The sequence below is a fragment of the Gigantopelta aegis genome, chromosome 3, assembly GCF_016097555.1.
Source record: "Gigantopelta aegis isolate Gae_Host chromosome 3, Gae_host_genome, whole genome shotgun sequence".
NCBI lineage: Eukaryota > Metazoa > Mollusca > Gastropoda > Neomphalida > Peltospiridae > Gigantopelta > Gigantopelta aegis.
This window is the reverse complement of record NC_054701.1, coordinates 18836424-18849041: the sequence shown is the minus strand read 5'-3', so window position 1 is coordinate 18849041 and position 12618 is coordinate 18836424. Positions and strand designations below refer to the sequence as shown.

Below are 12618 nucleotides of genomic sequence, written 5' to 3'. Positions count from 1 at the left end.
CGCCAGCCGCCACGAGTACCGCCACCCGCCACGAGTACCGCCAGCCGTCACGAGTACCGCCACCCGCCACGAGTACTGCCAGCCGCCACGAGTACTGCCAGCCGCCACGAGTACTGCCACCCGCCACGAGTACTGCCAGCCGCCACGAGTACTGCCAGCCGCCACGAGTACTGCCACCCGCCACGAGTACTGCCACCCGCCACGAGTACTGCCAGCCGCCACGAGTACTGCCAGCCGCCACGAGTACTGCCACCCGCCACGAGTACTGCCACCCGCTACGAGTACTGCCAGCCGCCATGAGTACTGCGACCAGAGTAAGAGAGAGTAACCCGTTATTCTCTATATTTTCTATAACTGTACATTACTTCAATAGTCTTTAATGTGAACGCTTTCTAATATAATTTTAATGGATTTGATTTTTGTATGTGCCCTACATCAGAATTCTCCTTTTTACATCAACAACATAACAGTAACATATAATATAATTTTCTGTGGTTCTGGTGGAAGGTAAAAAAAACATTAAGAAAATTGCACATAAAAATTATGTTTTCATTCTTTCTCGAAACCCTTTATCAACAAGAGTGAAGCTAGACCCAGTTTGTAGCGAGAAATGTTACATAGGAAGCAGACATGATTTTTGATTCTAAGAAAGAAAAAAAAACAAAAAAATTTATTTGAGTAAATTTACAATATGTATGTCCTCCACACTGTCCGACTTACAGACGGATGTGTCCGAGTCAGGATCTAATTTTTAAAATGTTATATCCCCCCTTCCCATATTTCTGTTAGTAAAGTGCTTGTTTAAAATAAACTACGCAAAAGTTCTATGAATACCAGCTATTGTATGGTAATCGTAACAGCATCCATAAACCACTTTCCTTTGTGTTTGTTTATATATCTATATGTGTATGTGTTCGTGTATAACAGGTATTAGAAAGGACATCAGGAACTGATTTATAATTTTTTTAACTAAAATAAGTCGTGTTGTGCGTTGTAATTATAAGAACAGTTTGTAATTTTTTCTACATTTACTAGAAAACCGCTTCGCTGCGCTACGCGATTTTATACAATTTATGACTGTTATTCATCAATAAATTGACTCCAAAAATGACAACCAATTCTTATATAATGTTTTCTGCTGTTTGTTTATTTCCCTTCTGCATTAAGTGCACGTAAATGTGTTCCGTTTCTTTATTCCTCTCCTGTGTAAGTTTATTGCTGTGTTCTCTTTGTTGGCGACTTTTGCTCTCTCTCTCTCTCTCTCTCTCTCTCTCTCTCTCTCTCTCTCTCTCTCTCTCTCTCTCTCTCTCTCTCTCTCTCTCTCTCTCTCTCTCCTGCGTAAATGCATTGCTATCAGTTCTACAGTTTGTATACCTCCTGTATAAACGTATTTACGTGTTTTGCTGTAATGTGAATCAGTTTCGCAATACTGTGGCTATGTTTAGAATCCTCCCACTGAATGGTTCAGAATCATCAGTAGATCGTGTTCACTTACATGACTTGGCACTACTCAGTGTAGATGTTTACTCCGTCAACACTCAACCAAATGAGTTTACCAGGTGACAGGCTAGCATGTCATTTGTAAACAGAGACACTTGATAATTAAAAATTTGCGTAACATATTTATGTACAAAAACAAACTCAGGTAACCCATTTCTTTATAGTGTAACCCGTCATTACCATAAATAATGTCCTAAATTTAATGCGCGAACAAAAAATGGGTTAAACAAAAGCAGATATGCGCGAACGAAACTATTTTCAAAGCTCTGCTTTCGCAAGCTTCCACACCCACCCACCCACCTCTCTCTCTCTCTCTCTCTCTCTCTCTCTCTCTCTCTCTCTCTCTCTCTCTCTATATATATCTATATATATATATATATATATAGCCATTATATATATATATATATAAGTATCTGCCTTCATTCCTCTATCTCAGTCTCCCTCTTCATTCCTCTATCTCAATCTCTCTCTTCCTCCCTCCATCTTTCTGTTTCTCTCAATCTCTCTCCCCATCTCCCTCCCCATCTCCCCTATTTCTCCCTCTGTCTCCCTCCATCCTTTCTGTCTGTATGTCTGTCACACTCCCTCTCCCCATCTTTTTGAGAGAAGGAGGGAAGGAAGGGGAGGTAGTGGGGAAGGAGAAAGAAAGAGAGAGAGGGAGAGAGAGAGAGGGGGGATGAGGGGTGAGAGAGAGGAGAGAGGAGAGAGAGAGAGAGAGAGAGAGAGAGGAGAGAGAGAGAGAGGACTCCTTTTTCTCTCTCTTCTTCCTTCATTCTTTTCTTTCTGTTTGTCCGTCTCCCTCAATCTCTCTCTGTCTCTCTCTCTCTGTTTCTCTGTTTCTCTCTCTGTCTGTCTCTCTCTCTCTCTCTCTCTCTCTCTCTCTCTCTCTCTCTCTCTCTCTCTCTCTCTCTCTCTCTCTCTCTCTCTCGCTCTGTCTCTGTCTATCTATCTTGCACATATTTATACAAATACACTTAAACACAGATACACATGAGTGTTTCATTCATCTTTGTATAATGCATTCTTTTTACAAGTGTCCCGCGACTGATACACAGTCGTGGTATTGCAAGATCGCTAGTCTATGACCAACACTCACAAACAATTATGTACCATACAGGCAGACATTTAGACTAGACCACGTTTCATAATTACAATATATTAGACTCTTAGACACAGAAATGTATGGTACCCAAATGAAGAAATGTTTTAAATTATTAAAATCCAAAATTGTTTTCGATATAGCATCATCTATTTGCAAACTCGAATGTAATATTTTAATATTTTACATCTCTGTTTTAATATCTGTACGATTTGAACGATGCCTTAACATAATTAAAATGAATGAATGAATGAATGTTTAACGACACCCCAGCGCGAAAAATACATCGGCTATTGGGTGTCAAACTATGGTAAATGTAAACACAATGTGATGAACAACATCAATATAAAAATTCAACAGTTGAATTAAAACACAGTGTAAAGAACTGCAAAAATATAAACATCACAGATATACGGACTTTTACCCCAAATTTCAATTTGTGCTGTATTGGCCATTCTCAAAGAGAATGTTACACCCCTGCACCACGGTGAGATTACAACACGCGCAGGGGTTAACATAATTAGGATGTCTCCCTATCTTTGACCATTACACATTTTTATTATTTAAAAAGACCCCTGCGTGTGCTGTAACCTCACCGTGGTGCAGGGGTGTAACATTCTCTTTGAGAATGGCCAATACAGCACAAAATAGAAGTTTTGAGTAAAATTCAGTATCCGTAACATTCTGTGCTATTTTTGTTTTTGCACAGTTCTTTACACTGTTTTTGTTTAAGTCTTCAATTTTGATATTGATGTTGATCATCACTTTATTTATTTGCATTACCATAGTTTGACAGACAGTGGCCGATGTATTTTTCGTGCTGGGGTGTCGTTAAACATTCATTCATTCATTCATTCATTCATTCATTCATTATTTAAAAACAGAAGTGTATTTATATTCCATAAATTGCAAAATGTACCTACATGGCTTGGACATTTTATTTGTTATGTGTAAACAAATATATAGTATTGTATAAACCTAGACATTGTCAAAACAGCCGGGGCGGAACGTAGCCCAGTGGTAAAGCGCTCGCTTGATGCGTGGTCGGTCTGGGATCGATCCCCGTCGGTGGGCCCATCGGGCTATTTCTCGCTCCATCCAGTGCACCACGACTGATATATCAAAGGTCGTGGTATGTGCTATCCTGTCTGTGGGATGGTGCATATAAAAGATCCCTTGCTATTAATGGAAAAAATGTAGCGGGTTTCCTCTCTAAGACCACATGTCGAAATTACCAAATGTCTGACATCCAATAGCCGATGATTAATAAATCAATGTGTTCTAGTGGTGTCGTTAAACAAAACAAAACTTCTCTTTTTTGTCAAAACACGTCACAAATGATAAAGTACAAGAATGGTACATATTCCTGGAAGAGACACGCAAATATTTCCTGAGAAAAACAAAAACAAAAAAGAACCCAGCTTTGAACGGGTTGTATTGTTATACATAACACCGTCACGATCTGCTCAGTCATCGCTAGCAGACGAACCAGTCTCGAAAGAGGCCGAGCGCCGCCGAGAATTGTCTAGCGAGGTTCATTGACAGACGAAGAAAGCTCGCTGTGAACGTTACATTCGACATTCGGGAATCGGGGTGAGTCGACTTGTAGTACACGGGGTAGTTCTCTCTAATAGCTAATATGGCATATTTAATGCAGTAAAATGTTTTGCATAATAGTTAATATTAGTCATATTTAATTCTGTAAAATGTTTTGCATAATAGTTAATATTAGTCATATTTAATTAAGTAAAATGTTTTGCATAATAGTTAATATGTCATACAGTGTACTTAATTCAGTAAAACAATACATAATAGTTAATATGTCATATTTAATTCAGTAAATTGTCTTGCATACTATTTAATATATCATATTTAATTCAGTAAAATGTTTTGCATAATAGTTAATATGTCATATTTAATTCATTAAATGTTCTGCCTATAAGTAAAAAATATCTTAAATATTGTTTATATATATATATATATATATATATATATATATATTGTTAATGCTAATAGAAATGTGTGTTCTCTCTCTCTCTCTCTCTCTCTCTCTCTCTCTCTCTCTCTCTCTCTCTCTCTCTCTCTCTCTCTCTCTCTCTCTCTCTCTCTGTATATTATTATTATTGTTGTTATTGTTATTATTATTATTATTATGTGTGCCTATACCGCATATAATCGAGAAAATTATGTAATAACCATAATAAACATGTTTTTAATTCATTTTCTCGATTTTCCTCGTATTATTTCAGTACGCTAATATATAATTACTTTAATAAATACATTTCTTACTGTTACTGTAACATGGAACATTGTTTATAACTATAATGAGTCAGTAATTTGTAAACATTGCATTTATTTTTTACTGTTTTTTCCGTAGTAAAATGGTAACTGTTCCTGCACTATCATTCCTTGTTGCTGCCATGGCAATGGCAGTCAACGCTGGCCCAATGGACTTTTTCAAGAACTGGCAAATTGCTTACAAATGTCCAAGGTATGTACTGTGTTTGTCACATATTAACATGATCGCAGCTTTACAAGTTAGACACTGTGTGGGGTAGTTCCCATCAGCCCATTAATAAAGGAAAGGAAGGAAATGTTTTAATTAACGACGCACTCAACACATTTTATTTACGGTTATATGGCGTCGGACATATGGTTAAGGACCACACAGATATTGCGAGAGGAAACCGGCTGTCGCCACTTCATGGGCTACTCTTTTTCGATTAGCAGCAAGGGATCTTTCATATGCACCATACCACAGACAGGATAACACATACCACGGCCTTTGATATACCAGTCGTGGTGCACTGCCTAGAACGAGAAATCAGCCCAATGGGCCCACAGACGGGGATCGATCCAAGACCGACAGCGCATCAAGCGAACACGTTACCACTGGGCTACGTCCCGCCCCTCAGCCCATTAACAAGGCATTATGCTATTTGTCGTTCTAGCCAGTGCACCACGACTGGTATATCAAAGGCCGTGGTATGTGCTCATCTGTCTGTGAGATGGTGTATATAAAAGAGCCCATGCTACTAATGGAAACAATGTAGCGGGTTTCGTCACTAAGACTATATGCAAAAATTACCAAATGTTTAACATCCAATAGGCGATGATTAATAAATAAGTGTCGTTACAAGTTACAAGTTAGACACTTTGTTGTCAAATGATCATAATATGGACTTCACGGTTATGCTGCAAATGAAGACAAACGGCCTCCGTGGTTAAACCACCAGGCATAAGACCAATAGGTACTGGGGTCGCATCTCGGTACCGGATCCCAGCCAGATCGGGTTTTTAACAACTCGATGAGGTGTAAAGTCATCATAACAACTTCTGTCTCAATATTCGCCAACAACTGACCCATTGTCTTCACAGACACATCAGATAGGACGCCCAGGAGATCATGATTGGACCTTAGTTGGATATTAGCATGCAAATAAAGTTCAAACAGAAACAAACAAACTAAAATAATAATAATAATAATAATAATAAATAACCCCAAAACCAAAAACTAAATTTAAAAGCCAACAAAGACAGATGTTAATTGTTGTTTCAGAGATTTTGTCAAGTCCAAGTTTCACTACTACGCGCCCTACGTGAACCACGTGCAGGTGCTGCTCGACCTTCAGGCCGTCGACAAGGATAACAACGACGACATCACCGCATCAGAACTCGCCGACTTGTCTCCTCTCAACTTCAATCGTAGGTTCAGTTAATATGTCACATCACATAAAATCATATCAAATATCATATCAAATCACATCACATCACCATCAACATCAACATCCTATCACATTACATCACATCAGATATCACATCTGATCATATCACATCACATCACATTATATCACATCACATAATATCACATCACATCATATTACATCATATTGCATCACATTATATCACACCATATCACATATCACATGACATGACACCAAATCACATTAAACAACATCATACCACAAATATATTAAGCCAGTCACCCCACACAATACTACGCCATACCATGGCACGCCACACCATACCATAGCATACCAATTCTATTCTATCATATCATATCTTATCCCATCGTATCTTATATCACAATTTATATTATGTATATGCCATAACATTCCACACCATATCGTACCACACCACACCACACCATACATGTATTGTATTGTATTGTGTTGTGTTGTGTTGTGTTGTATTGCATTGAATTGCATTTTATTACACTATTATAATGTATATTGCCTATTATTGTTTACTGAAGTGTGTATTACAATATTAGAACTTTAGCACTGTTGTCACCTTGTGTCGCAATACATCATGGTTAATGGAGTAAACTTTGTTTTCAGTGAGAACTGGAGTATCACGTTGTGAGTACGTCAAAACATACGGAGAGCGCTACGGACTGAAACCAGTGATCGCTAGTTTCCTGTTCACGGATGCCGACGTCAACAAAGATGGCGTCTTCACCACTGCTGACGTCACAATGCCAAGAGTAGACAAAAATGGTATGTTGGACTTTTTAATTCAACTATTTTTACAGAAGTAATGTCACATTCGAGATTGCAATAAAATTATTTCCAGAACGTTTTTTCATAACATTTAAGAATTGTCTGTTATTTTTTGTTCTATGTTCATCGGGGTGTGAATCGACGAAGCTGTTTCACGTAAACATTTGAGGATGATTTTTTTTTCATACCCAGATGAACGTAAAAGAAGTATCAGGGAATACTAATAATATAATTTGAAAAATACATACTAATAATGACACTAAAAGTTCATATTCTTTTTAGAATTATTTTGTTGGTTTTAACTCTCAATCAAACAAAATACCAATGTAAAATGACGTCATCAGGTATGACGTTCCCTGAATACGTTATTTTTACATTAATCGAGAAATTAACAAACTCGCTTTGCTACGGCTAGACCAATGAGATAACATTAAATTGTTATGAATTTAACGGAATTTTTTTTTCTTTTCTTGAGAATATGAAACAGCCACATGCTAGGAAGTAACCAACAGGCAGTAAAACAGACAGCAATGGCTTCCGAAATTTGTTTATTAAAAAACATATTTTAGTTTAAAAGTATATATTTGTTGTCTAGCTGGAGAAACCCATATATTACTGTGCTTTGATTCTATCATTTACTAATGCCCCACCCCACCACCACCCCTCCCCTCTAACATTTATCATAGGCTACGATTGGCCCTGGGTTTCGTTTTACGAAACGATCTTAGCTCTAAATTCACGTTACGTTCATAAGGTGGAGTTTGAAGCTTAAGGTGATTTTAGCGCTATGATCACTTTGTAAAAGGGAATCCTGGATTCAGTCAATGGCGACGTCAAAGGTTGTGTACAGGATAGGCGTGTCCGAACCTTAATTGGAAGTGGACAGATAACTGATGTTTTGCATACATGGTTGTCATCTTGTTGTCATCGGTCACTGTAAATACTCATATGCTGTCGTTTGACGGCCTGAGTGTATCGAAATAAAGTTTCTAAGTATGTGGTGGGTACTGTTTTCTTTTTCAGGTGATGGTAAGAACAGTGTGTGCGAGTTTTATAACGCATTCCTGGGTATTATCGACCTCGCAGGAAAGGATGACTACGATCGTAAGGTAACACGCAATATTAATGTCATTTATTTATATATTACTACTCAAAAGAATTTAAGGGTCAGACGATATTTTCGACATTATTTTCTGAATGTCAATTATATTAGCTAGACCATAATGTCACGCATGGTATTGTTCCATTTTGACGAAAGTGGGTCTAAGCAACCCATAAATGAATTAAAATTCATTGTCATTGACACTGTCGACTAGTTCTAATGGCGAAAACATGCTTACATTTGCACGTAAATTAGGGCGAAAGCGAAAGGTCTGCTAAGTGCCCATAACTTGCTTTTTCACAAAGCGCTTCATTTGCACGCTTTCCATGTGTATTCCATGTTCCCAATGCTGAATTTCCGTATAATTGGAGCTTGCGTTCGTGTACGGTGCACACTCCAAATTCGACAATGGTACGACGTCAACTGACTATCGAAGATCGAGGAAGGGCTATTGCTTGGCTTCAGGATGGCAATATGCAAAGAAATGTTGCTCTGAGACTTGGTGTCAGTCAGAGTGTCGTTGTCCGACTGTGGCAACGGTACCAAGCAACTGTTCGAAATCGTCCACGTTCGGGAAGACCCCGAAGCACTACAAATAGAGAGGACCGCTACATCACCAATATGGCTCTACGTCAACGCACAACCACTGCACGCCGATTACGTGACAATATGCGGACTGCGACTGGAATTCGAGTGACTGATCAAACCATACGCAATCGTCTGAGAGCCAATAATCTACGCTGCCGTCGCCAGGCTGTTCGACCACCACTCCTACCACGTCACAGAACGGCCAGACGTCACTGGTGCACACTTCATCTGCGGTGGCAACGTGTTCAGTGGGGTCGAGTGATGTTCACTGATGAGTCCAGGTTTAGTCTCCAGTTCAACGACGGTCGGGTTCGTGTCTACAGACGTCCTGGGGAGCGCTTCGCTGACGTTAACGTTAGACAACGTCACCGTTTCGGTGGTGGCAGCGTCATGGTGTGGGGCGGCATCTCTATCCACCACAGGACCCCCCTCTATGTGGTGGATGGAAATCTGAATGGAATCCGCTATCTGAATGAGATTATCTGGCCGTTGGTTCTCCCAGGCCTTCAGCAGATTGGCGGTGGGGCAGTTCTGCAGGATGACAATGCCAGACCCCACCGCGCCAGGGTGGTAACGGACTTTCTCAGACAACAAGGTATCGCCAGGATGGATTGGCCAGCATATTCGCCTGACTTGGCCCCAATAGAGAACGCCTGGGACGAATTAGGCAGGAGAGTTCGGGATAACCATGCCCCTCCGGCCAACCTTCATGATCTGGGTCAACTTCTTATGGCAGAGTGGCAGGCCATTCCCCAAGAGTTCTTCAGACGTCTGATCAACAGCATGAGGCAACGATGTGTCGAGTGTATTCGCGCCAGGGGTGGATTCACACACTATTAAACGAATGTTCTAATGTGTAAAATCCATGTTTGACAACCTTCAACTTTGACAGCATGTCATGTGACTTTCTTGTATACAGTGACGTTTATTTGTGGGTTTTTTGTAAATATGGAACAATAAATTAAATTTCTGGTGTAGTTTACATCATCAATCTAATACACTCTGAAACTTATTTGGTTATAAATTTTTTACCCTTAAATTCGTTTGAGTAGTATATATATTTGACCTGTCTACCTGGTGTAATTAATTAACTACCTTTTCACTGTTCTCTTAACTCAGTGTTCATTTGCATCACAAAATGTGCTTTTTTCTGAAACAAGGTTGACGGTGTGTCTCTCTTTCCTGGATAGAGACAGTCCAGGTTTCTGGACTATGTCCCCAGGGCAGTGTGCTTGAATCTTAATTGGATATAGGCCTGTGTATTCACCGTGTATTTTCTCTGTATTTCACAAGGCCATGTATGTGTATTTACTGTGTATTTTCTCTTTATTTCACAATAATGCATGTATATTATTTGTACATTCTAACTCTCTTTTACAAGGCCATATATGGGTATATATTACCTCAATTTCACAAGATCATGTATGAGCATTCACTGTTTAGTCTCTATTGTATTTTGACCGTGTATTCTCTCTTTATTTCACAAGGCTGTGTATGTATATTCACTGTGTATTATTTTTTATTTCACAATGAGACCATGTGTACTCACTGTATATTATTTTCTTTATTTCAGAAAGCTATTTGTGTGTATTCACTATGTATTCTCTCTTTATTCCATAAAGGCCGAATATGTGTACTCACTGTATATTATTTTCTTTATTTCAGAAAGCTATTTGTGTGTATTCACTATGTATTCTCTCTTTATTCCATAAAGGCCGAATATGTGTACTCACTCTATATTATTTTCTTTATTTCAGAAAGCTATTTGTGTGTATTCACTATGTATTCTCTCTTTATTCCATAAAGGCCGAATATGTGTACTCACTGTATATTTTCTGGTGCGGGACGTAGCCCAGTGGTAAAACTCTCGCTTGATGCGAGGTCGGTCTGAGACTATCCCCGTATGTGGGCCCATTGGGCTATTTCTCGTTCCAGCCAGTGCACCACGACTGGTATATCAAAGGCCGTGGTATGTGTTATCCTGTCTGTGGGATGGAGCATATAAAAGATCCTTTGCTACTAATGGGAAAATGTAGCGGGTTTCCACTCTAAGACTATATGTCAAAATTACCAAATGTTTGACATCCAAAAGCCGATGAGTACTAAATCAGTGTGCTCTAGTAGTGTCGTTAAACAAAGCAAACTTCATCTTGTTCTATATTGTCTTTATTTTACACCAAGGCTCTGTATTCCCTCTGTATCTGACAAGGCCATGTATTTGTATTCACTGTATCTCAAGTCCAACTGTGTCCATGCACTGTGTTCATGCACTGCGTTCATGCACTGTGTTTCTTTCGGTTTTTCAGAAGCAGATTCGTCAGATCAAAGCTGACACCGACCACTACAACGACAAAAACGCCAAGGACTGGCTCGGCATGTTCTGGCATTTCTTCAAGAACTGGAACTAGCCGTGTGTCCAGACAGTCACCAGTAAACAATGCCACAGCAAATCAGAGTCAACTGTAAACAATACATTAATCGTCGCGTCTGTCATTTGTGTAAATGGAAAGCGGTTTGCAGAGAATCGGCTGTTTCAAAGTTAAATATGTAACTAGATATTTTGATGTTAATGAAAGCAGAATTGCTTTGTATATGTCTGAATTATTTCAATATTAAAATGACTGGCTATTTCAATGTTGTGTTTGTTGTTGTTGTTTATACAGTTTATTGAACAATACTATACACTGACGTGATATTTTGAAACCCTTTTGAAGATAAATGAGTAGTGTGCTTTATGAATTGTGCCCGACGCCATAGTTTTTTTCTCCAGCTGTCTTTCAATGAAGGTGGACGTGTCTACCTGCGCTCTCGAGCTACACCCCCCCCCCCCCCCACACACACACACACACACCTGGGGGGACTGATTGCCAGCTTCGGCTCTTTGTTGGAGTTTCGGGTCACGTATACCGGGTCACGGGCGACCGTGACTTTGGTGTACGGGGACCCGCCTCCACAGAAGAGGAAAGGAGGGACTGGAAGAGGAAGGAGAAGGAAGAAACCCGTGCTAGGGACGGCCCAGGGGGGGACAAAGCTGGCGGCTCAACCGCCAGTGGCGGTCCCTTCTGTGACCCCGCCCCCACCGAGTCCTCCGGAGAGGAAGCAACCGCCTGCGGACCCTGCACCCCCGGAACGGCCGTACACCACCCAGGACATCCAGATGTTCCAACGGACGAGTGTGCCACCACCGACCTCCACCTCCACCCCAAAGACGACGACTCCGGTGCAGCGGTCAACTATACTGACCGCTCCCGTCGAGTCGCCACATGGACTTGTTGTTCCGGCGGCGAAGAGGAAGGCGACATCACCGACCACCCAGCCAGCCAAGACCAAGCCGCCGCCGGAAGCCGCCCCCCCCCCCCCCCCCCCCCGAGGACGACGAATGGAGTCTTGCCATCTGTGGACTTCGTCGTCAACTGCATCAGTATATGCAGGGGGACACGCGCGATCCACACCTACTTCGGGGAGGTTTTCTCAATGCAAATTGGAAAACACTGGATGACGGCAGCAGTTATGAGCTCCACTCCAAGATCTTCGGTGGAACTAAGGGAATAGTCGTCACGCACCGAAGGGACCAGACCTACAGGCAGTGTATCTTGTTTTGGAAGCTCGACAACAGATCGATCCACAAGATGCTCAAAGCGGTCTGCGGCCCCGACTATTCCCTGGTAGTCAAGAGCTTGCGCCAACTCAAGGAACAGCTGCCGTCACTCCGAGATACTCCAGGCTCCCCGAAGTAGACCAACCTTAACTAGGACAGGTAACCTCCTTTTGGGGCTTAGTCGGACTTTAAACATTTTCGATCGAGCTTCCAAATTCTTATGTTTATT

At 40.7% G+C, this 12618-nt stretch overlaps 1 protein-coding gene across 1 annotated transcript; it reads left to right on the top strand.

Annotated features, from left to right (window-relative positions):
• The first annotated feature begins 4113 nt into the window (after positions 1–4113).
• Positions 4114–11521, top strand: LOC121391442. The gene is made up of 6 exons (XM_041523080.1): positions 4114–4192; positions 4977–5090; positions 6159–6304; positions 6940–7098; positions 8125–8210; positions 11098–11521. The coding sequence occupies exons 2-6, from the start codon at positions 4981–4983 to the stop codon at positions 11197–11199; spliced, it is 603 nt and encodes a 200-aa protein (XP_041379014.1). The 5' UTR covers positions 4114–4192; positions 4977–4980; the 3' UTR covers positions 11200–11521.
• The last annotated feature ends 1097 nt before the right edge of the window (positions 11522–12618 follow it).

Excerpts from the sequence above, each read along its gene's own strand:
- LOC121391442 (XM_041523080.1), top strand. The coding sequence starts at position 4,981 with ATGGTAACTGTTCCTGCACTATCATTCCTTGTTGCTGCCATGGCAATG. Across the intron at positions 5,091-6,158 it reads ATTGCTTACAAATGTCCAAG|AGATTTTGTCAAGTCCAAGT; the intron begins GTATGTACTGTG and ends TTGTTGTTTCAG. Across the intron at positions 6,305-6,939 it reads GTCTCCTCTCAACTTCAATC|TGAGAACTGGAGTATCACGT; the intron begins GTAGGTTCAGTT and ends CTTTGTTTTCAG.